We start from the raw sequence: 22,415 nt of genomic DNA, 5'->3' as shown, positions 1-22,415 counted from the left end.
GAAAAGAGCTCACATTCTATCATAAGAGATAATTGAATAGGGGAGCAGCATCCAGAATAGGGATTTCTTTGAGGAGTCAGAGAGATAGTGAGGGGATTATCAGTTCCCTCATCTGTAACATGAGATAAGACTACCTGTAGTGCCTACTTCACTCAGAACTGTTCCTGAGCCTCTTCCTCCCAAGCCCTGCTGGGCTCTCTTGAGGCAGATGGTGCCCAGCCCAGCACAGCCCAGCCCAATAGGGAGGGGATGGCCCGCCCAGGGAGGAGCAAAGGAGATGTTCCCTGTCTCCCCAACCCCAGCCAAGACCAAAAGGCTATCTGTGCCAGGGCTACGGTTACATCAAGAGCAGAGACCCAGGAGCTCCATGAGTAACAGAGTCGAAGCCCTGAGCCCCCAGCAGCAGGACACCCTAATCCAGGTGAGCCCTGGGGACGTCTTCCATCCGGCTGACACTAGGTCCTACAGAAAAACAAAAGGGGTGTGTATGGGTCAAGGTGTGGGGGAGTCGGTCCTTCCGTCTTCACTCACTGCTGCCCGAGACCACAGATGCAACTGAGGGGCGCATCCTTTAGCTAAAAGGCCATCTGGAGGTGCTTTGAAGCTTATAAAGAACTTTTCTTAAGACAGCCCAACAAGGAAGGCAAAACAAATGTTATTGTACCCACTTGCAGATGAGTAAAGTGAACTTGAAAAGAATTCTGTGCCTGTTGTCCCAATTCTAAGCAAGGTCCTTTCGTTATCTGTAAAATGGTAAGGGTGGGGAGATGTAAGGGGTAAAAGGTGGGGTAAGGGAGATGGCCTCATAGATTCCTTCCAGAGTTGTATCTTTGATCCCATAAGAAGACTCTGGAGTCTGAGCTCTGGTCTGGAGGATTTCTTGAGTCTGGGTGTCCTCACACTAGTCTTTCCTGAATTCTCTTGGGGCCTAAAGTAATCCTTTGCAGGCAAGTCCTGAGTGGTGCTAGGGAGACCTCCCCCCACTTCCTTACCTGTCTCCCTTCCCCACACCAAACAAGCTGAGTTGGTCAGAACAGTAGGAGAGGCTACCTGGACTTAGAAGCTTCTGACCTCTGGGTTTGAGACCTGAGCCCCAGGCAAAAAAAGCTGCACATACAAGGACTGATTGACATCCTTCCTAGTCCTCCTAGCCCAGGAAGTAGCCCAGCCCATCACCCCATCCATCCTCCCCGCTTCAGGGAGCTCATACAGAGGAAAGAGAATTAAAGCTGGAGGCAGATGGACCAGGTTCCGACTCTGCCTCTCCTCCTTAGCCAAGTGACCTGGAAAAAGTCCCATTCCCCTCCCGGGGCTTCAAAAGAGGATCTCCAAGTTCCCCTCTAGTTCCCATTCAATGCCTCTGCTCTCTCTCCCCTTTTATTTAGAGACTCAGATCTAGAAGGGACCTCAGAGTTCATTTTATAGATGAGGAAACTGAGACCTCTAGAGATTTAAGTGATTCAGGTTGCGTAGGAAGTGAGTGTCAGAGATGAGATATGAATGCAGGTCCCTGACCAAGTCTTTCTCTGCTTGGTCCCTGTCTATTGGATGAGCCCTGTCCTATCTCATGATGCCAGGATGGGGGATTGGGAGAGGGCCCCAGGAAGGACAGGGCAGGTTGGCACTCTTCCTCCATTCACCACCCCTCATCTTTATCTAATATTGTTCAAGTGATTTAAGGTTTGCAAATCATTATTTCATTTAATCATGCAACCTGGTGAGGCTGGTGCCTCATTATCCATAAGAAACAGACTGAGAAATGTTAGTGACTTGGCCAGGGTCACCCAGTAAAAGTGTCTAAGGCAGGATTCCTCAACCTTTCCTCCTCTGCCATCCTTCCAGTGGCCCCTGCCAACCAAGTCAGTCCTGTACCTTTCCTTGGGGAAGCTTCATCCAGAGCTGTATCATTGATCCCATGAGCACACTGGGCTCTGGTCTGGAGGAGCTGTCATTCAGGACAGCCCTGGGCTGAGGGAGAGAGCAGGGCTGGGGCTGTCCTTAAGGGTGCTCAGTAGCAAAGGGTGCTACCTCTGGACCCCTGTCCCCCTCCCTTCTCTTCCTTCTCTGGTGCACTAGCTTCCTATCCGTGAAAGCTGGGAAATGGTGCCTCCTCCCCCAGTGCAGAAGAGTCCCAGGGCCATGAACCCTTCCATGATATTCTGGGAGGAGAGTGGGAGGGCAGCCCCAGCCTGTACCCACCCAACTGTGCCTTCTGGCTCCTCATGGGGAGTGGGGGAGGAGCAGGTACTCCTGCCAGGAGAAGCCCAGAATGTCCCCTGTTCATCCCTCACCATCCTTGACAGTATGGAAAAGAGCCTGGATTTGGAGCCACAAGTTTGGGGTTTGAATCCAGCCTCTGCCACTGTAGGACCTTTAAAGGAAAATCACTTTACCTGTCTGGGCCTCAGTTTCCTCCTCTGTAAAATGGGGATAACATTTATAGACCCTACCTTGGAGAGTTCTGCTCAGAAAGCAGTTTGTGAACCTTAGGGTGCTATAGAAATGAGTCAGAGGACCTGGAATCCCAGCTCTGCTACTCATCGTATGTGTGACCTTGGGTAAGTCCTTGACATTCTCAGACCCTCGGTTTCCCTACCTCTACAGTGAGAAGACTAAGTCAATGTCCTGTAAGATCCAAGTCAGGCATGATCTCAGGCAAGTCCCCATCTCTAGGAGGGGGATCTTCACACACAAATACAGAGGCAGGTTCCAGTTTAGGGCCTTGGGCTCAGCATTAATGCTCACTGAACGTTTGTAAATGTTTTCATATGATGTCTGAATTCTAGGCAGCCTCAGAGAGGTGTGGGTCCTTTTCTTCTTTTAAATGAAAATGAAAATCAATTAGTTGGGTGCCAGTCAGGGAGGGATAATGGGAAAAATCCAGGACTTAGTTGCTCCAGGGTCTGGTCAAAACTCTTTCCTATATCTTAGATCATTTCCCCTTTGTACCCAAGACAATTGTGCTGGGCTAAATGATTCAAGTGGGTTCCTCCCAGTTCCAAAGGTCTGTGACCAGAACCTGCTAGGGACAGGGGCACTAATATGTGCCAAGGATGCCTAACCATCTCTCCCTGACTCAACGATGGAGGGAGGCCCAGAGAGGCATCTCTGAAGGTCCCATTGGTCTGGACAGCCCTTCCACACCAGTTGAGCTGGACAAGCTGCCCAGGACTCCCTCTGGCATTTCCTGACTTTGCCTGAGGATCAAGAAGGCAGGTATGTGTGGGTGAGGGTGACTTTGCCCTCAGGGCAGTCGTGGTCCATGCTTTGGGAATGGAGGCTGGCACGTAAAAGGTCAGTGTCTCTGACCCTTCTGGGACATGTAGCTTTCTGTTGGGCAGGGGGCATGACTGGGAAGGAACAAGGGAAAGTTTTCCTCACTGCCCCCCACAGCCCCACTTCCACCAACCCCAGGAGCTTCCCAGGCAGGTTTCTCTAGGAGGTGAGACGGGGAGAGATGCCTGAGAATCGACTCTCACCTTTCTGTAGGACTTCAGTGTTTATGAACCACTTTCTCAACAACATTGTGAAATAGTAGGATGTATTTTGGGGGGTGAGGAAGAGTGCCCAACCCTCTAACCACTCCTCCACACAGCCTTTCTTCACCAGTATTTTCATCTGTGATTTCACTCGTTCTAATGAGCTCCCTGTGAGGATACTGCCTCAGCCAGTATGGTTATCATCTCAAGAGACTAGTTGAACGACCCTGGGAAAGTCACTTACCTTCTGCCTGCCTCACTTTCCCCATATGTAAAATGAAGATAATAATAGCACCTACCTCCCAGGGTTGTTGTGAGGGTCAAATGAGGTGATATCAGCAAAGTGTTCGGCACAGTGCCTGGCATTTGCTGTTCAGTCTCTCAGTCACGTCTCATTCTTTGTGACCCCAGAGACCACAGCACACTAGGACCTTCTCTCTTTCTCCACTATCTCCCGTAGTATGTCTGAGCTCTTGTTCATTGCTTCCATGACACTATCTCTCCATGTTATCCTCTGCCCTCTCCTTTTCCTTTTGCCTTTAATCTCTCCCAGCATCAGAGTCTTTTCCAATGAGTCCTGTCTTCTCATTACATGTGCAAAGTATTTCAACTTCAGCTCAAGTATTTGGTTTTCCTGGGAATAGTCTGAATTTCTTGAAGTATTGACCAATTGGATCTCCCTGCTGTTGGAGGGATCATTAATATTCTTCTCCAGCCCCATGATTTGAAAGTATTGATTTTGTGGTGCTCAACTATTCTTATAGTCAGGGAGCTCTTCTAGCCATACGACTGCAAAAACCACAGCTTGAACTTTGCAGACCTTTGTTGGCAAGGTGATGTCTCTGCTTTTCAATCTGCAGTCCAGATTAGTCATCACTTTCCTTCCAGGGAGAGTGAACATCTTTTAATCTAATGACTGCAATCACTATCAGTGATCTCTGAACCCCAAGACCATAAAATCTGAATGTTAGAAGGGGCCTCAGAACATGGAATATATGAATTGGGAGGAGCCTTAGAACAGGGAAGGTGTAAGCTAAAAGGGGATTTAGAACATAGAATGTCAGAGCTGGGAGGGGTCTTAGAACAGGAAATGTCAGAATGCTAGTTGCCTCTTTGGGGCAATTTCCAGCTTGTCAGTCCCCTTACCCATACACTGCTCATTCTCTCACTCCACATCCATGGTCCAGAAAAGATAAAGAAATTTTTCCATGACCCAGAAAAGATAAAGAACTTTTGATTTAATCAGTTGATAGTCTGATTGTATCATCTACGTATCTGAAATTGCTGATATTATTTCTCCTGGAAGCCTTAAATCCAGTTTTTGATTCATCCAGTATGGCATTTCCATAATGTGCTCTGCATATAAGTTAAGCAAATGAGGTGATAATATACAGCCTTGTCATACTCTTTTCCCCATCTTAAACCAATCAGTTGTTCCATTTTCAGTTCTGACTATTGCTTCTTGGTCCATACACAACCTTGTCAGGAGACAAGTCAGATGATCCGGTCCTCCCATCTCTGAGGACTTGCCACATTTTGCTGTGATCTCCAATCAAAGGCTTTAGCATGGTCAATGAAGTAGAAGCAGAGTTTTTCTGGAACTCCCTTGTTTTCTCCACAATCCATGTTGGCAATTTGGTCTCTAGTTCCTCTGACTCTTCAAAAATCAGCTTTCTCTTCCTGTAGGTCTCAATTCACATATTGCTGAAGCCCAACATGCAGAACCTGACTTATATACTTGCTGGCATGTGAAATGAGTGCAATTGTTGGGGAATTTGAATATTCTTTGGCGTTGCCCATCTTTAATATTGAAATGTAACTGATCTTTTCCAATCCACTGGTCATTATAGAATTTTTCCAAATTTGTTGGCATACTTAATGCAAAGTTGATCAATTCTAAGAAGACCTACAACATCTTTTAGAAATAACACCAAAAAATGATATCACATTCATCATGGGGTTTTGGAGTGTAAAAGCAGGAAATGAAAAGATGATTGAAATAACAGACAAGTTTGAGCTTGGAGTACAAAACGAAGCAGGGCAGAGACTAATAGAGTTTTGTCAAGATAACTCACTAGTCACAGCAAACACTTTTTCACGATTTTTTTCGGTAATTTAAAAAATTTGTTTTAAATAAATTCAAAATGAGACAAGGAAAAATATATTACCATGTACACAGCAGAACATAGGTGAGGATTCAATATAAAACAACACGTTTCCATTTTAAGAAAAGCTACATAGTAAGTATCACATTTTGTTTTCAAAGCGGTCTAGTTTTTCTTTGCTTCCTTGTAGGTTTTCTTTTGTTCTCTGCTATGGGCTTTTTACTTTATTTTTCCTCTCCCCCTACCATTCTCTCCCTCTAGAAGGCTACAATTAAGTATAGATATGTATATGTATATATGTACATGTATACGTATATATATACATACACTCACACACTATACAAACACACACATATATGCATATACTCACACATATATAGATATCTATAAACATATAAATACATACACATATACACATATATATAAGACAATATTATGCTTACTTCTACTTGTCATCTGTTTCTCTGAAACAGAGTAGCATCTTCCCTCCTAAGTCCAAGTCTTTCCATGTTTCTCTAAATCAAACTGCTCACCATTTTCTACACCTTAGCAATATTCCAACCCAATCAGTTCCTTTCTGAGAGATTGTCTATAGAAGTTTTCTCCCAATTTTCTGTATTCCTTCTATCCTTGACTACATAAGTTTTATTTATACAAGAAAATTTTAATTTAAAATAATTGAAATTATAATGTTCTCACCTTATAATATAGTTTAAGGTCTAATACTGCTGAATCTATTTCCTTTACATCTTTTTTTCCCTAGTTTCTTTAAAGTTCCTGACCTTTTGTTCTTCCATATGAACTTTGTTCTTATTTTCTCTAATTTAATTGGGATGACATTAAATAGGTAGTTAGGTAAAATTGTCATTTAAAAAATTATATTGATTTTACTTGCCCATGGATAGTAAACATCACTTTAATTTTTTAGATCTGGCTTTATTTGTATAAAAAGTGTTTACATATATGTTCAATTAGTTCCTGTGTCTGTTTTGGCAGGTACATTGAGGTATTTTATGCTGTTTAGCTCTTTAAAATGGTCTGAAACAATATTGAACATGATATATAGTATAATTTCCCTATTTTTCTCTTTTGACTAAATCTATTTTAGTTCTAAATTTGTCTGAGATCATGGATGCTACTGTTGCTTTTCTTTTACATAATGCATTCTACTTCTGACCTCTATTTGATCTCTGTGTGTACCTTTCATTTTTATAGCATTTCCTGAAAGCAATATATTGTTGAATTCAAATTTTTAATCTGCTATCAGTTTTCATTTTATGAGTAAATTCATCTCATTCACATTCTAACTTCAGGGCAATTTTCTTTGATAATTTCTTGTAATATTGTATCAAGATTCTTTTCTTTATAATAACTTTCAGATAGTCCAGACACTCATATTGTTTTTCCTTGATCTGTTCTCCAGATCAGTTGTTTTTCCTATGAGATGTTTCACATTCTTTTCTATTTTTCATTCTTTTGATTTTGTTTTTTTTATTTCTTGGTGTCTTAGAATGTCATTAACTTCCCTTTGCCCAAGTCTAGTTTTCAAAGAATTATTTTCTTAAGTTTTTGATTCTCTATTTCAAGTTGGTTAACCTTTTTTTTCATAATTTTTTGGTTTTTATTATTTTTCCAAAGTTTTCCTCGATCTCTCTTATCTGACTTTGAAAGTCCTTTTTTAGTTTTTTTAAGAACTCTTTTTGTACATGGGACTTTTTGACATTTCTCTTTGAAAAAGGAGTGACTTGTTTTACTGGCTATCTTCCTCTGAATATGAACTGAGATCTTCTCTATCCCCATCTCTCTCTCTCTCTCTCTCTCTCTCTCTCTCTCTCTCTCTCTCTCTCTCTCCCCCCCCCCCAGTTGGGTTCTTTCTCCTCTGCCTACAAATCATTTCTTTGGTTTTTTTTGTTTGTTTCACTTTCTTTTTAGTGGCTATTAGTGTAATCAAGTGTGGTCCTGAGGTATGATGTCCCAAGCCTCAGATCCTTCCTACTGTTATTTTCTAAGGACTATTCTGGGGCTTAACCTTGGGCTCTCTTCTCTACTCTTAAGCCAGAACTAGAGCCCCCAGCCATGCTGCCCTGCAAATGATCTTCCCCCATGTAGTCCCTTGGGTGGCTGCAAATTACAGCTCTTCTCTCTGCCCTGGAAATGAACCAGGGACTCTGCTTTCTTGCAAGTGTCTAAAGTCAGCAGCAGCTACTGCTGCACTTACCAGGTGTGTGCTAGTTCTTTTTTCCCGTACAGCTGCAGCCTGGGAGAGATCAGGTCAGCACACCTGTGCTTGGCATCCCTTGACAGTGGAAGGTCCTTCAATCTTCTCCTACTTCACTGGCAGAACCTCATACTGTCACTCAGATAAAAGTCAAGCCCTCAGCTGAGTAGATGGGGGAAGGCTGGAGGCTTGAAGAGGGATGAGAAGTTTTGGAATTGCTGCTGGACTGAAGAGAAGTAGGACAAAGCAGAGAAGGAGAGTCAGCCTTTGAGGAGGTGTGAAAGGACTGTCTTGCTTCACTGAGAGCCCAGTTAAGATTCCACCAACATAAATTGTAGTCACTCAGTCATCAAGGTCATGTGCCCTTCACGAGCTCCCATTAGCCATACATAGCCTTGTCTTCATCATGGATACCTGCCAGCAGTCTTGGTCTCCCTACAAGGGAATTTCTTACATTGTGATGATCAGATGAGACAGGGGAGGGCACATCCTCTGGTGAAGGGGAGTGGGCATTGTGATTACTGTTGCTCACTTTGCAGCTGCTACCTTTGTCTCTCTCTCTCTCTCTCTGTTCCCCAGGTGACTGAGATGCCACCCCTCAGGAAGCCCTGGCATGGCATGGCAAAGGGGTTCCTTCTGGGATGCCTTTTTACTGGCTTTCTATTGCTGCTCTACTCTCACGCTATTGACTCTTCTCAAGCTGCCATGGCCAAGTGAGTGAGGTATAAAGGGTGGGGGGAGGGGAGGTTGGGCAGCCTCCTGGCCTCAAGACTGGCCCTCACACAGATTGGAGGGTTCCTTTGTTAGAAACCCTATGAGGGAGTGGGTAGGAGGGGCTCTCATTTCAAAGGCAATGTCATTCTGGGCACATGGGGGGAACACTCATCCCCACCATAGGCAAGAGAGAGTCTGGGAAAGAGGAAGAGACAGGCTTCCCTGGTTGTTAGAACTGGAAGAAAACTTAAAAGACAAATGTCAGAGCTGAGAGAAATATTAGAACATAGAACATGGGAGCTGAAAATAGAACTTGGAGAATTGGAACAGGTCTTAGAGCATAGAATGTCAGGTCTGAAGGGGATCTCAGAGTACAGAGTGTTAGAGGTAAAAATGAAGCCAGAACATAAGGAGTAAAAGCTTCACAGAACCTTCGAGTGCAAAACAGGCAATATTAGATCGAAGAGACTTTGGTCTGTCAACATTGGAAGGGACTGTAGAATGTAGAATCTAGTCAGAGTTGAAAGGGGTCTGAAGTCACAACATGTTAGAACCAGAAGAAACTTAGAACGAAGAATGCTAGAAGAGGGCAAGAACTGGAAGAGACAATCTATTCCAACCTCCCTCATTTTGTTTATTTGCATATTTATTTATTAAAGTTTGGTTGATAATCTTTTTTTTTTACCCCATGGTTACTTTCCCCCTCCCACTGACCCATCAAGAGAACCCTCATGATAAATATATAAACACAGATGAAAAAAACAAATTAGCCAGATCTGAAAATGAGGCATAGCTCTTTCAAACTCGTAGTCCTCCATCAAGAGGTAGGAGCGCATTAAATGCGCTCGATTCTAAATGTGCTTCACCATTAGTCTTATATAGTAGGCATTATTGGCCACTGCCTTGGTACAAATTCTAAAGTGTTTCAGTGTTGTTTTCTGTCACACTACTGGAGCAACTGTGGAAATCCTTCTCCTGGTTTTTCTCACTTAGTTCTGCATCATTTTGTATGTCTTCCCAAATTTCTCTGAATTCATATCCATAATTTCTTATAGAACAATAATATTAGATTCAATTCCTATTTCTTCAGTTAACCCCTAGTAGATGGACATTCACTTTCTTTCCAATTCTTTGCCACTACAAAAAAAAATAGTCATAAGTATTTTTATCACCTTACAGATATTATCTCATTTTTTCCTGCACAACAATCCTGGGAACTAGATGCTATTATTATCCCTGTTTTACAGTTGTGAAAACAAGACAGAGGCAGGTTAAATTACTTATCCAGGGTGACACAGATAGTAAGTGTCTAAGATTGGATTTGAACTCATGTCTTCCTGACTCCAGGTCCAGCACTCAATCTAATGCACTACTGAGCTGCCTCATGAATAAATACATTCTCCCACAATATTTGACAGATAGTAGGAAAATGTTTCAAGACCAATACGTAACAATATATGCTGTGACCATTACCAAGGTGAAGGTCATAGGAAAATAAGTGACAATATCTAGGAATATGCCTAAGGGCAGATGTCAAATATCACCTTGACAGAAGTGAATTAAAATAACTATTGAAAACAAAGTTCTGTCACAATCTACATGAAGTCGAAAACTTGAGCACCATATCACCAAATGAAAAGCAGCAAAAGAGAAACCTACAGAATGGAATCTGGAAGACAAAATTATATCAGAAATTCTGGGTGCCTTTAATCAATAATTTAATGAAAGTCATATAATTAAGGCAATAAAAGATGTTAAATCACTAAGGAGAACAAAGTAAATCTCTATCAATAAAAATTATTTTAAAAAATTTATCAGTGCTACTAGAATTATTTTTGCGTATCTGTATCTAGGTATACTTTCCCCTCTGTCTTTGTCCTCCCTGGGGCCATGTATCTAGTAGTGGATCACTGGTATTATGTATGCTGTGATAAAATTTTTGGTATAATTCTAGAAGTTGAACTAATTCCCAACTCCATCAGTAATACTTCAAAACATTAACAATCCCTTCAAATTTTACTATTTTAGTATGGGGGAGGCATTGTTATGGAAGATAGAGTTGGTCAGATGAAGCTTGGTATTTCTTGCTCCCTTGTCCTTACTGAAGGAGGGACAAGAAGGGAATAAGTATTCATATAGTGCCTACTGTGTGCCAGAAAGTGTGCTAAGTACTTTCCAAATATGATCTCATTTATTACTGGATACTGGAGACACGTCTTTCTTTTTTTTAATCTTTTTTAATTTTAGACTTAAATACTAAAACTTAAATATACAATAAGGAAAAAAACATTATAAACTTAAATATTAAAATAATAGAAAATAAGAAAAACAGCCACATCATGTGCACAGTAGAATATAAGAGAGGATTCAAAATATATAGCAATAAATTTCCATTTGAAGTAAGTCTATGTTGTAAATCCTATATGTTGTGTTGAGAGCTATCCGTGTTTTCTTTGCTTCCTTGTAGGGTTTTTTTTTTGTTCTCTGCTGTGCACTTTTTACTTTGCTCTTTTTTCCTCTTTGTGCCCCACTCCTGCCCCTAGAAGGCTACAATTAATCATGGATGTATAATTATATACAGATATATACACATACATACATATATAGTTGTATAAGCATATAGTTTTCCTAACAAATTCTACTCCTGATTTTTGTTTTTATGTTTCTTTATGTCTCTTATTTTCTATTCCTACTGATTCCTCTACTTCTATCCACTACCTTGCCCTTCTATTGCTTAGCCTACCCCTCTCCAAAGATTCCTCCCCTATCTACCCATTCCTATTAGATTAAATACCCTTCCATAATCCCCCTTTTAGTCTATTTCATCACCTTCCCCTCTAGAGATCTTTCCCTTATTCTCTCCCCCTCCCTATCCCTTAGCATGTTATTTCTTTCCGAATTTAGAAGACTTTTATACTCTTCTAGATCTATATGTATTGTTCCCTCTTAAACCCATTCACAATGAAAGTAGGTTTCCAGAACTACCAGTCCCTCTCTCCCATCTAATTCCTCTTGGAGGTTCTTCCTCTCATACCCCATTTATATAAAATAATTACTCATTTTAGCTGTTCCTAAATGGTTTTACATTTTAAAGTCATATCATACTCAGGCCCACCCCGATCTTTTTTTTTTACAAACTACACAATCACTGATAACAATCTCAGATATACATTTTACATACATAAAAGGTTAATAGTGGGTCCCTGTTGAGTCCCTTGCAATTAGTCTTTGGTGTGTTCTTTATATTTTTCTTGGCTCTTGTATATCAAATCTACTAAGTTCAGGTTGGTTTTTTTTAACAAAATCCTGAGAGTCTGATAATTCATTAAATGTCAATTTCTTTTTTTCATTCAAGACTATGCTTAGCTTTTCTGGGTATGATATTTTAGACTGGAACCCCAGTTCTTTTATGCTTCAATATATAGTTTTCTAAGACCTGTGGTCTTTTAGTGTCACTACTGTTAGGTCTTATGTCATTCTAATTGTGACACCAGCATGTCTAAATTGTACTTTTCCCCTTGTTGCTTGTAATATTTTCTCCTTGAGTCAAGGATTTCAGAATTTGACTACAACATTCCTATGGGTTCTCCTCATAGGATCTCTTTCAGGTGGTGAGCGATGGATATTTTTTATTTCTACTTTTTCCTCTTGTTCTAATGGTTCAGGACAATTTTCTTTAATTATTTCTTGTATTATTATATCAAGATTCTTTTTTTGACCATAGCTTTCAAGTAGTTCAATTATTCTTATGTTTTCTCTCCTTGATCTCTTCTCCAGATAGTTGTTTTCCTTATGAAATGTTTCACATTCTCTTCTGTTTTTTCATTCTTTACATTTTATTTTATTTCTTATAACTTCACTGGCTTCTCCTTGCCCTAAATTCTGATTTTCAAGAAGTTGTTTTCTTCCTTAAGATTCTAGATCTCCTTTTCTAATTTGTTGGCTTTCTTTTCATAATTTTCTTGTTTTTCTTGGATTGTTCTTATTTATTTGTAAAATTTTTTCCTCAGTCTCTCTCATTTGATTTTTAAAGTCTTTTTAAAGTTCTTCTATGATTTTGGGGGGGAGTAGGTGACATTTGATGTTTGACATTACTCTATGCATGTAGAAGAGGGTTTCTTTGCTTCAGTATCTCCTTTTTAAACCCTGGCCCTATCTATTTCCATAGTAGTTCTCTATGGTTGGATTCTTTTTCCTTTTTTCATTTTTTAAAAATTTGTAGTAGCTTAGTTTTTATAATCACGTCTAGTCCTGGAGTATGTATGGGGAATGGTGCCTCTGGCCTCAGGTCCTCCTTCAGATCTCCCCTCTGACCTGGAACTGAAACCAAGACCTCCAGCCTCATGTAAGTGCCCACAGCCAGGGGCTCTCACCAGGTGGATTCCTTCTAGCCCTGCTGCTCTCTGCAGGTGCTGTCCACAGCAGAGGTGGGTCTGGTCTTCCTTGTCAGCAGAGGATCCCTTAATCTTCTCTGGCCCAGCTCTCTTCACTGTCCTGGGTCTGGGACCAAAGCAACCTCCCAACCCACCTAAACTGGAGATATTTACTCTTCACAGGGACCAAACTTCTACTTCAGATCTCTAATTGTCCCAGGAAGACCACTGTTTTGTACCTACTCATATTTATTTTTACCACTCTACATGCACTCTGAGGTGCTATTATTATCTAGTTTTTAGGGGAAATCTTGAGAGCTCAGAGTTTTCTGATCTACTCTGCCATCTACCCAGAATTCTCTCTCAATACTAGTCTTTCCAAAGAATAATCCTTCCAAGGACTTTCCTATTTCCTCCTCAGGGGATCATGTGTGTGATCTTTTCTCTCTTCTCCCTACCCCATTTCCTCTATTTAATCAGCCACAACTTGTTACAACAATTAGATCAAATTTTATCTAAGAAAAAATAAAATGACCTTCAAGTCTACATGGTCCTTTTCTTGGTTTTATAGAATTTATATTGATAAAAAATTAGTAATAAATTGGTGATAACTCAGACCCCCAGATAAGAATATTCCTGCCATTCAAACATAAGTTTGGCTCTCTGACTGAAATTAAGTATTTTAAAACTCCAGGTTATCCCTGACGTCTTCTTCTTTGAAGCAAAAATTATGATAACATAGGAAATATTCAAATTAAGAAAAAAGAAGAAAAGCATATTATGACAGTATCTGTTTCTGGGCACACACAGGGAGGAGAAGTTAGAGAAACAACACTTTTTTTGGAACTTCTTTCCATCCTTGAAGAGGTGGGTTCAACGTTTAGCTTTAGCCTGTTTTCTCCTCCCAGATGCCAGTAGGGGTTTGATAACTATCCTCAATCTCTCCCTTCTCTACCACAACTGAGTCCCCTTTTATCCATTGATCTGGTACTGCTGATTCAGCTTGTTAAGCTCCAGGAAGGGCTGGGGACACTGTCTCTCTCCCCCACCCCCTGTCCCTTGCTGCTACTGTTCAGTTTTTCCAGTCTTTACTCCTTCCTCTCATTCCATGTCTCCAGGCTGTGTGTGTGTGTGTGTGTGTGTGTGTGTGTGTGTGTGTGTCCCTTTAAGAACTCCCTGGCATGGTTTGAATCTGTTTCCCTGCTCAGAGATTGTGATAAATCCAAAGGGTTCTCCAGGCTTAGAGGTCATGTGTGTCCCTCTAAACTAACAAATCCTCTCTGTTACTCAGATCCTAAACCCCTAATGCACCATTTGAGTTCTATTATCTTAGCCAATCTCTTCAGTGTGAGGTAAACATCAGGATTGTTTTACTTTGTATTGTTTGCATTTTTAAAGATTTGGAGCATGCTTTCATTTGGTTGTTGGAAGTTTGACATTTTTCTCCTTAAAGCTGTCTGTTCATACCATTTGAGCACTTATCTATTATGGAACAAATATTGTTCTCGTATATTCGTGTGTGTGTCTATTTCTATAGATAGATGTAGATACAGATGTAAATACGTAGATAAATATATCTTGAATGTAAGCCTTTTTAAATGATGTTTGCTGCAAAGTAGTTTTGCCATTTGACTGCTTCTCGTCTAATTCTAATTGTACTGATAGTTTTACAAAAATTCTTCAGTGTTATATAATCCAAATTGACTTTTCTATTACATGACCACTTCCACCTATTTTTTAGTCAATAATTCTACCTTTGACTATAGGTGTGTGAGCAGCTCCATTCCATTCTCTTCAAACATTTTAGGCTGTGCCCATCTCTAATTGTGGCATAGCTATCTATGTGGATCTTATTGTAGGATTTGACTGTTGAATCTCTACAGTCCTCAAAGTAAACCCTCGTATCATCTGTGATTGGAGATGTTTGCCTCTTCTTGTTTCTTTGATTTCTTTTTCTTGTCTTATTGAAGTAACATTTTTAGAATTATATTTGGTAATAGTGATGACCATGGATACCTATGTTTTACTCTTAATCTTATTGGAAAGATTTCTAGTGTTTCCCCATTGCAAATAATATCTCTTGGTCAGCTCTTACTTTTTAGACGAGGAAGCTGAGGACAAGAAGGGAATAAGGACTTACACAAGGTCACACATGATGAGAAAAAAACGATTATAGTTTTATCACCAAAGGGTCTCACTGTTCTCTCTTTCTCAACAGTGTTCCAGAGCCAACCCACTGTTCCTCTCCACCCACCTCACCTGTCAACATCCCCAAAGGCTCCTGCCGGCCCAAGACGGACATCGTGTTCATGAAGACACACAAGACCGCCAGCAGCACCCTGCTCAACATCCTCCTCCGCTTCGGCCAGAAGCACAACCTCAAGTTCGCCTTCCCCAGTGGCTACAACGACTTTAACTACCCAGCCTTCTTCAAGCGCAGCCTGGTGCACAACTACCAGCCTGGTGAGTGCTTCAACATCATCTGCAACCACATGCGCTTCTCCTATTCTGAAGTGCATAGCTTGGTGCCCCCCAATGCTACCTTCATCACAGTGTTACGGGATCCAGCCCATCTCTTTGAGTCATCCTTCTACTACTTTGGGGCAGTGGTACCCTTCACGTGGAAACTCACGGGTCAGAACAAGCTGGCCACATTCCTGCAGGACCCCAACCACTACTATAACCCCAGAGGCTTCAATGCCCACTACCTCCGCAACCTACTCTTCTTTGACCTGGGCTATGACAGTGGGCTGGACCCCCGCAGCCCCCAGGTACAAGAGCACATCCTGGAGGTGGAGCAGAGGTTCCACCTGGTCATGTTGCAGGAGTACTTTGACGAGTCCCTGGTGCTACTCAAGGACCTCCTGTGCTGGGAGCTGGAGGACATCCTCTACTTCAAGCTCAATGCCCGCCGGGCCTCCACCAACCCCCAGCTGACTGGAGAGCTCTACCAGCGGGCCACTGACTGGAACCAGCTAGATGCGCTCCTCTACCGCCACTTCAATGCCAGCTTCTGGCTCAGGGTGGAGGCCTTTGGGCGGGAGCGCATGGCCCAAGAGGTGGCCTCCCTGAGGAGGGAGAACAAGCGAATGGAAAGGATTTGCATTGAAGGTGAGCATGCAGTAGATGCCAAGGACATTGAGAAATCATCACTGCAACCCTGGCAGGCAATGGGGGCAAAGACAATCCTTGGTTACAACCTGAAGAAGAATATCAGCCATCAGTATGGCCAGCTGTGCCGGAAAATGGTGACTCCTGATATCCAGTACATGACTGAGCTTGGGGTCAACATGTGGGTCACCAAATTATGGTGGTACATCAGGAAATTGCTGCAGATTTGATACCAGACCCTGGAGAGTTCTCTCTGTCATTATTGGCTCAAAAGGCATGTACAAGAGCTATCCCTTACTCAGGGCAGAGTGGATGGACTTTTGGGCTAAACACTCAGAGCAGCTGATGAGGTGATTAAAGTCTGACCTCTACCTTCCAAGCTAGGTCAGTATCTTTCCATCCTTCCCCTACCTTTGGGCAAGACATACTAGAGAATGGGCCAAGATCTGCACATCACCTCACAAAGCCCACTGGGTGAGCTTACAAATGGTGAAGCCAAATTAGACTGAATAGGAGATGCCTTCAGTGAACGAAAGTATTTGAATAATTACATATAGTTTAAATTTTTTTAAAAGGGACATTCTGCTTTTATGGAGCAGCCTCTGAAATAAAATAATTTGTCTTTCTGTTTTATATCTGTAGTAAGTGAGATTGAGGAGAAAAGTTCCTAAGAGATCATTCCCCAGGATGTGTTGGCCCAAAGTACTGGGATAAATTCCCTGGACTCCATTTCCCACAATCCTCTGTATCTGGACACTGAGGATGGACATTGCCAGGTGAAGACTTGAATGGGGGGGGGTGTCGAGGCAAGATACTTAAAAAGTCGGTCTACAAGAAGTGGTCCTAAGTGGATATGAGGAGGCTAGCCCAGGACTAGGAGAGATAACAGTACCAGCAGACCCTTGATGACCCCAGAGCAAAAGTAAGAGGATTCTTTAGATCCCCAGCCTTCCTCCAGTGACTTTATAGACCTCAAGTCTTCCTGAGCTTGTCCATGAGGCTGAGACTCAGAGATGGATAAAGTCCCACCCATAACCCTGTCATTGATGTGGCATTGGGAGCTACCAGGTCAGTCCCTTTCAGGGAGTGAATCTGAGCTCTAAGGTTTTTACTCCTGGGTCATGAGTTTTGAGGTGACTCTCACTCAAGTTCTGGGTGAGTAAGAGTTATACTGCAATCACCTTGTAGGGTATAAGGTACTTCCCTTCTTGGTATATAAGGCACAAGAATGGTTATAATGCTAGGTCATTTCAGCCCTGCTATTTTCATTTCTTCAGTGTCTAAATTAATTTGATGAGATTTCACTTGCAGGTGGCACAATATGGGAAGGCATAGCTAATGTATTGGATAAGGGCAGAGTCAGAAGCCAACAAGATCATGACAGACCAGACAAGAGCTTTGGGCTGAATGACAGGAGATGAGTTTTGGTGGTGATCAATATCAAGTCTTACATTCAGTTCTAAAGATTGTCAACATGAGGATGAGAATGAGGGGCTATGATGAGATAGTAGGTTGTTTGGGAGAAAGTCTGGGAGTTGGAGTGAACTGCAAACCTAAAGTGAGCCAATAGTGTTAGAGGGCAGCTAAAAAAGGGGATGCCATCTTGGCCTGAATGAAGGTGGATAGAGCCCCAAAGCATAGCATGATAATTGTCCCTCCATGTCCTGCCCTGGTCCTTCTCACATCTAGAGTCTTAGGTTCCTTCTGGGTAGGAAGGTCATTGAGAAGATGGAGGACAGCCAGCAGGGGAAAGGGCCTTAAGTTCATGTCATATGGAAATGGGGTGAAGCAACTGGTGATGTTTAACAGAAAGAGGAGAGTCAGAGGGAATGTTAGTAATTGCTGTCAAGTATTTGGAGGACTGTCATGTGGGATCAGCTGTGTTCCCTTTGACCACAGAGTAGAACCAGAAGCAACATATGGGATTTGCAATGAGGCAAAACTTTCTGACCTTTAGAGCTATCCATAAGTGGGATGGTTGACCTTGAGAGGTAATGGTATCTCCTTCTCAGAGGTTTGAGTGTTCCTCCTCTGTTGCCAAAGAAAACCATACCATCTGAGAAATAATGACATGACTTGCACTTGACTTTGTTTAGAGTGAGGGAGGGCTGTGCAGGTCACCAGATTTCTCCTCCAGGGCCCTCTGAATCCAGTGACCAGATGTTGATCAGGATGATTGTAGATGACCCAGGATGAGGCAATTGGGGTTAAGTGACTTGTCCAGGGTCACACAGCTAATGAATGTCAAGTCTCTGACCTGAAATTTGAACTCAGGTCCTCCTGACTCCTGCACCAGTGCTTTCTCCACTGCACCACCTACCTGCCCCTTCAGAGGTTTGTAATCAAAAGGTGGATGACCAGTTATCAAACATATTGGGGGGTGGGGATCCTTCTCAGTTACAGGTTGGAGTAGATGGCTGCTGGGTGCTAAAATTCTCTGCTTCTTTGAAATGATCTGCTATTGGATTGGTGGTTTATACAGTCCCCTGAGCAGAGAGCTTTGTACTGGAGGGCACCTATGGTCTCATGACTTGCTTATTCGATAATACAAAAATACTTCCACAGATTGTGCTTTAAAATTAGCAAAGGATTCTAGAGCTAAGGTTTGAGGGTGGCACAGTAGATGGAACCCTGGACCTAGTGTCAGGAAGACCTGAATTCAAATTCAGCTTCTTGATACTTCCTAGTTGTATGACCTTAGGCAAGTCACGTAACCCATAATTTCAGTTTCCCTAACTGTAAAATCAAGACAATAACAGCACCTGACTCTCAGGGATGTTGTGAGGATCAAATGAGACAGTATGGGTAAGGTGCTTAGGACAATGCTTGGCACATGGTAGGGCACATGGTAGGTGTATAATAAATGCTTATTCCTTTACCTTTCCCCATTTGGGATTTTTAAGCGGTTTTTTGGTGTGTTGTTTCAGTTCTTGTTGTTTCAGGCTTGACACTTAATGACCCCATCTAGGGTTATCTTGGCAAGGGTACTAGAGTGGTTTACTATTTCTTTCTCCAGTCCATCTTGCAGATGAAGAACCAAGGCAAGGATATTTAAAGATACTGAATCAAGTTAAAGCTACCTGCTCCACCCTTGCGCAAATTCATTGAAAATTTTTGGGACACTATGTTATGCTGATATTTCCAACTATATTTTGATTATTACCTTCTAAGAAAAGACTTAGCAAAAATTATTTATCAGCATGTGTGCCACACTAACAGAATACATGCAAGATTTAAATATATATATGTATATTTGTTCCTCAATGTCTACCCTATAATTTAACAGTAGTTTTCCAGTGTAAACCCTAATTCCCCCACAAACAAATTGACTCAGTCAATCAATTTGACAATGAGGATGACCAAAAGGAATATTTGTTTTGCTTCATGATTTTTTATAAGGGCTTTGTTTTTCTTTTTGTCTATTCTTCTGGGGTTAGGGGTGAAGGGGAATGAGAGGGAGAGTAAATCAATTTTTGTGAATTGAAAACATTATTTGAAAAGAAGACAGATTGCATTTTTTAAAATGGTACTGAAGTACCCTATTTAATTATTTGTGCTCAAGTAACACTATTGAACAATTGAACACTTAGATTATGTGTGGGGTTGAGCAATCACATGGCTCTTTGGCTATTGGAAAGCTGGTTTTCAGCTGCAGAATTGATCCTCCTCATGATTCTGAAACAAAAAAGACTTTATGCCATCCTTTGGACATGCCAGGAAAGGTTAGAATCTGGCTAAGGAATACAGTAAGGAAGGCTCATCCTGTCACTAGGTGACCTGTCAGAAACCATGGAGCATCCCAGGATCTCCAAGGATGTAAGTGCTCAGGACGTCACTTGGAAACTACTTAGTAAAACCCCACATTGCTTCCTACAATATGTTGCTTAGAAGAAATGCACTTGAAGCAGAGACATACACAGAGTAAAGGAAAACCTGGAAAGACTTGTATGTACTGATGCAAAGTGAAATGAGCAGAACCAGGAAAACACTTTACATAATATCGGCAACATTATGTGATGAATCAACTGTGAATGACTCAGCTTTTCTCAGCACACAGTGATCCAAGACAAGTACAAAGCACTCGCAAAGGAAAATGCTCTTTATATCCAGAGAAAGACCTGATGGGCTCTGAGAGAAGATCAAAGCATATTTTTTTACTTATTTTTTTCTCTCTCATGGTTTTTTTTAACTTTTGATCTGTTTCTTCTTCCACAATTGTGGTGAATATGGATATGTTTTTCATGATGTGTATAAACTACATCAAACTGCCTATTGTTTTCAGAAGAGGGCAGGGGAAGGAGAAAGATTTGGAACTCAAAATCTTGTAAAAATGGATGCTAAAATTTTTTTTAATTTGCAATTTCTGGGGAAAATGCTATTTAAAGTAAAGTAAACAAACAAACAACAACCCTATATTGCCAGTCAGGAGTTGGAGAACAAGTTTAAAACTTTCATGGTGAGAGAAGGTTGGATCAAAGTGATAGAAACAGCCTGCTGAGATGGACCATGACACTGTAGGCAGCCAGTGACCCAGTGGTAGCAACAACCCAGTAGTCACACTTTCCTCTGTAGCCAGCGATCAGTGTGATAACAGTGGTATTAACAAATCTTAAAGAGGTAGGCTGTGGGGAGGGAGTGGGGAGAGTATAAACTTACCAGTATAAGGGGATCAAGGTGGAAAGCTACACTCTATTCCATGGGGGTATTATCCATAAAATGTAGGTGTGGCAGAGGTCTGATGGGGGCAATAAAGGGCAATAAAGAAGAGCCTCAGAGGACATAATTCTTTCTGCTCCTTTGGTTGCTCCTTCCCTTTCCTCCAAACCAGACCATCACACACCATGCCAGGAAGCAGCTAAACCACTTAGCTGTGTACCCAAATACTGTGTCCTCATGCTCACTCCGATCATTTTCAGACCCATGGCCGGCTGCATGCATACTCTCTTCTTCCCCATCATCTTTCCACTCTTTCCCTGAGAACTGTAGCTAAATCACTTTCATTATTTTCTCTAGAAAGGATGTGTAAATGGACGTAGAAATAACCAACAGAACTAACAACTGGTTCTTTGAAAAGACTAATGAAATTGATAAACTTTCAGCCAATAGCATTAAAAATAAGAGAACAAAAAACTTAAATCAACAACATGGCAAATGAACAAAGTGAAATCTCACACACACACAAAGAACAGAATAAAAAACTATGGCAGCCTGCTATTCACAATTATATGCTCAGAAAATGGAGCACATAAAAGAAATAGAGGAATATCCAAGCCAACAAGGCCAAGTTGATATCTTCAATAATCCATTCTTAGAAAAGGAAATAATAACTCCCTATAAAGGAGCAAATAAAGAAAAAAATCCTAGTCCCAATAGATTCTCTGGAGAATCCTATCAAACTTTTCAATAAAAATTAATATGTAATCAGCACACAAATAATTACAACAAATGACTATAAATACTATACAAAGTATTCTCAAAAATCGAGAAATAAAACACTATCAGATTCCATTTATGAGAGAAATGCTGTCCTAATACCTAAAGAAGGAAAGGATAAAACAAAGGAGTATGGAACAACATGATTAATGAATATCAATTTAATAATTTTAAATAAAATCCTATCAAATAAATGAAAGCAATTAACCCAAGAAATCATTATAACCAAGTTATATTTACAACAGGGAGGCAGGATGGTTCAATATTAGAAAAATGATACAGTTTTTTAAAAAAACGTCCAAGACCAGATGATTCTCTTACATAGTAATAATTTTGATAATAATAATTTCTTATATGTATATATATATGTGCCAGTCATTGTGCCAAGTACTTTACAATTAACTCATTTGACCCTCACAACAACCCTGGGAAGTGGGTGCTATTATTGTGTCTGTTTTATTGATAAGGAAACTGAGGCAAAAACTGCCTTGACTTGGGTCACACAGCTACTAAGTGTCTGAGACTGGATTTGGACTCAGGTCTTTCTGACTCAAGCCCCACTGCTTTATCTATTGTGCCATTTAACTGTCCCTGAACCACCAAACTTTCCTTTAACTTGATGCAGAAAAGTCTTTGACAAATGTGTAACAAATCCAATAAATTATAGGCACAGAGGTACCTTTCAAAATGATATATATCTATTTAGAACAAAGTGCAATGGTAATAGGCAATGAAGATGCACTAGAAGTTTTCCCAGTAAATACAGAAGTAAAGCAAGAGTGCTCATTCTCCTTGGCATACTGAATAATGTTCTAGCAATGCTAGCAATAGAATTAAGACAAGAGCAAGAAATTAAATGGATAAAGGCAGGAGAAGAGAAAACTTCCAATTTGTTGACAACATGATATCTTACTCATAAAATCATAGGAAATCAGCAAAGATATTAATTGAAACAACAGCTTCAACAAAGTTGTAGGCTGCA

At 41.1% G+C, this 22,415-nt stretch overlaps 1 protein-coding gene across 1 annotated transcript; it reads left to right on the top strand.

Moving 5' to 3' along the window:
* Window positions 1–208: 208 nt before the first annotated feature.
* LOC140499038 (galactosylceramide sulfotransferase-like) lies at window positions 209–16,303 on the top strand. The gene is made up of 3 exons (XM_072599966.1): window positions 209–421; window positions 8,382–8,515; window positions 15,108–16,303. Exons 1-3 carry the CDS (start codon window positions 209–211, stop codon window positions 16,228–16,230), a joined length of 1,470 nt encoding a protein of 489 aa, XP_072456067.1. The 3' UTR covers window positions 16,231–16,303.
* Window positions 16,304–22,415: the final 6,112 nt, after the last annotated feature.

The sequence above is a fragment of the Notamacropus eugenii genome, chromosome 4 (genome assembly GCF_028372415.1).
Source record: "Notamacropus eugenii isolate mMacEug1 chromosome 4, mMacEug1.pri_v2, whole genome shotgun sequence".
Lineage (NCBI taxonomy): Eukaryota > Metazoa > Chordata > Mammalia > Diprotodontia > Macropodidae > Notamacropus > Notamacropus eugenii.
This window is presented reverse-complemented; position numbering and strand designations above follow the sequence as displayed.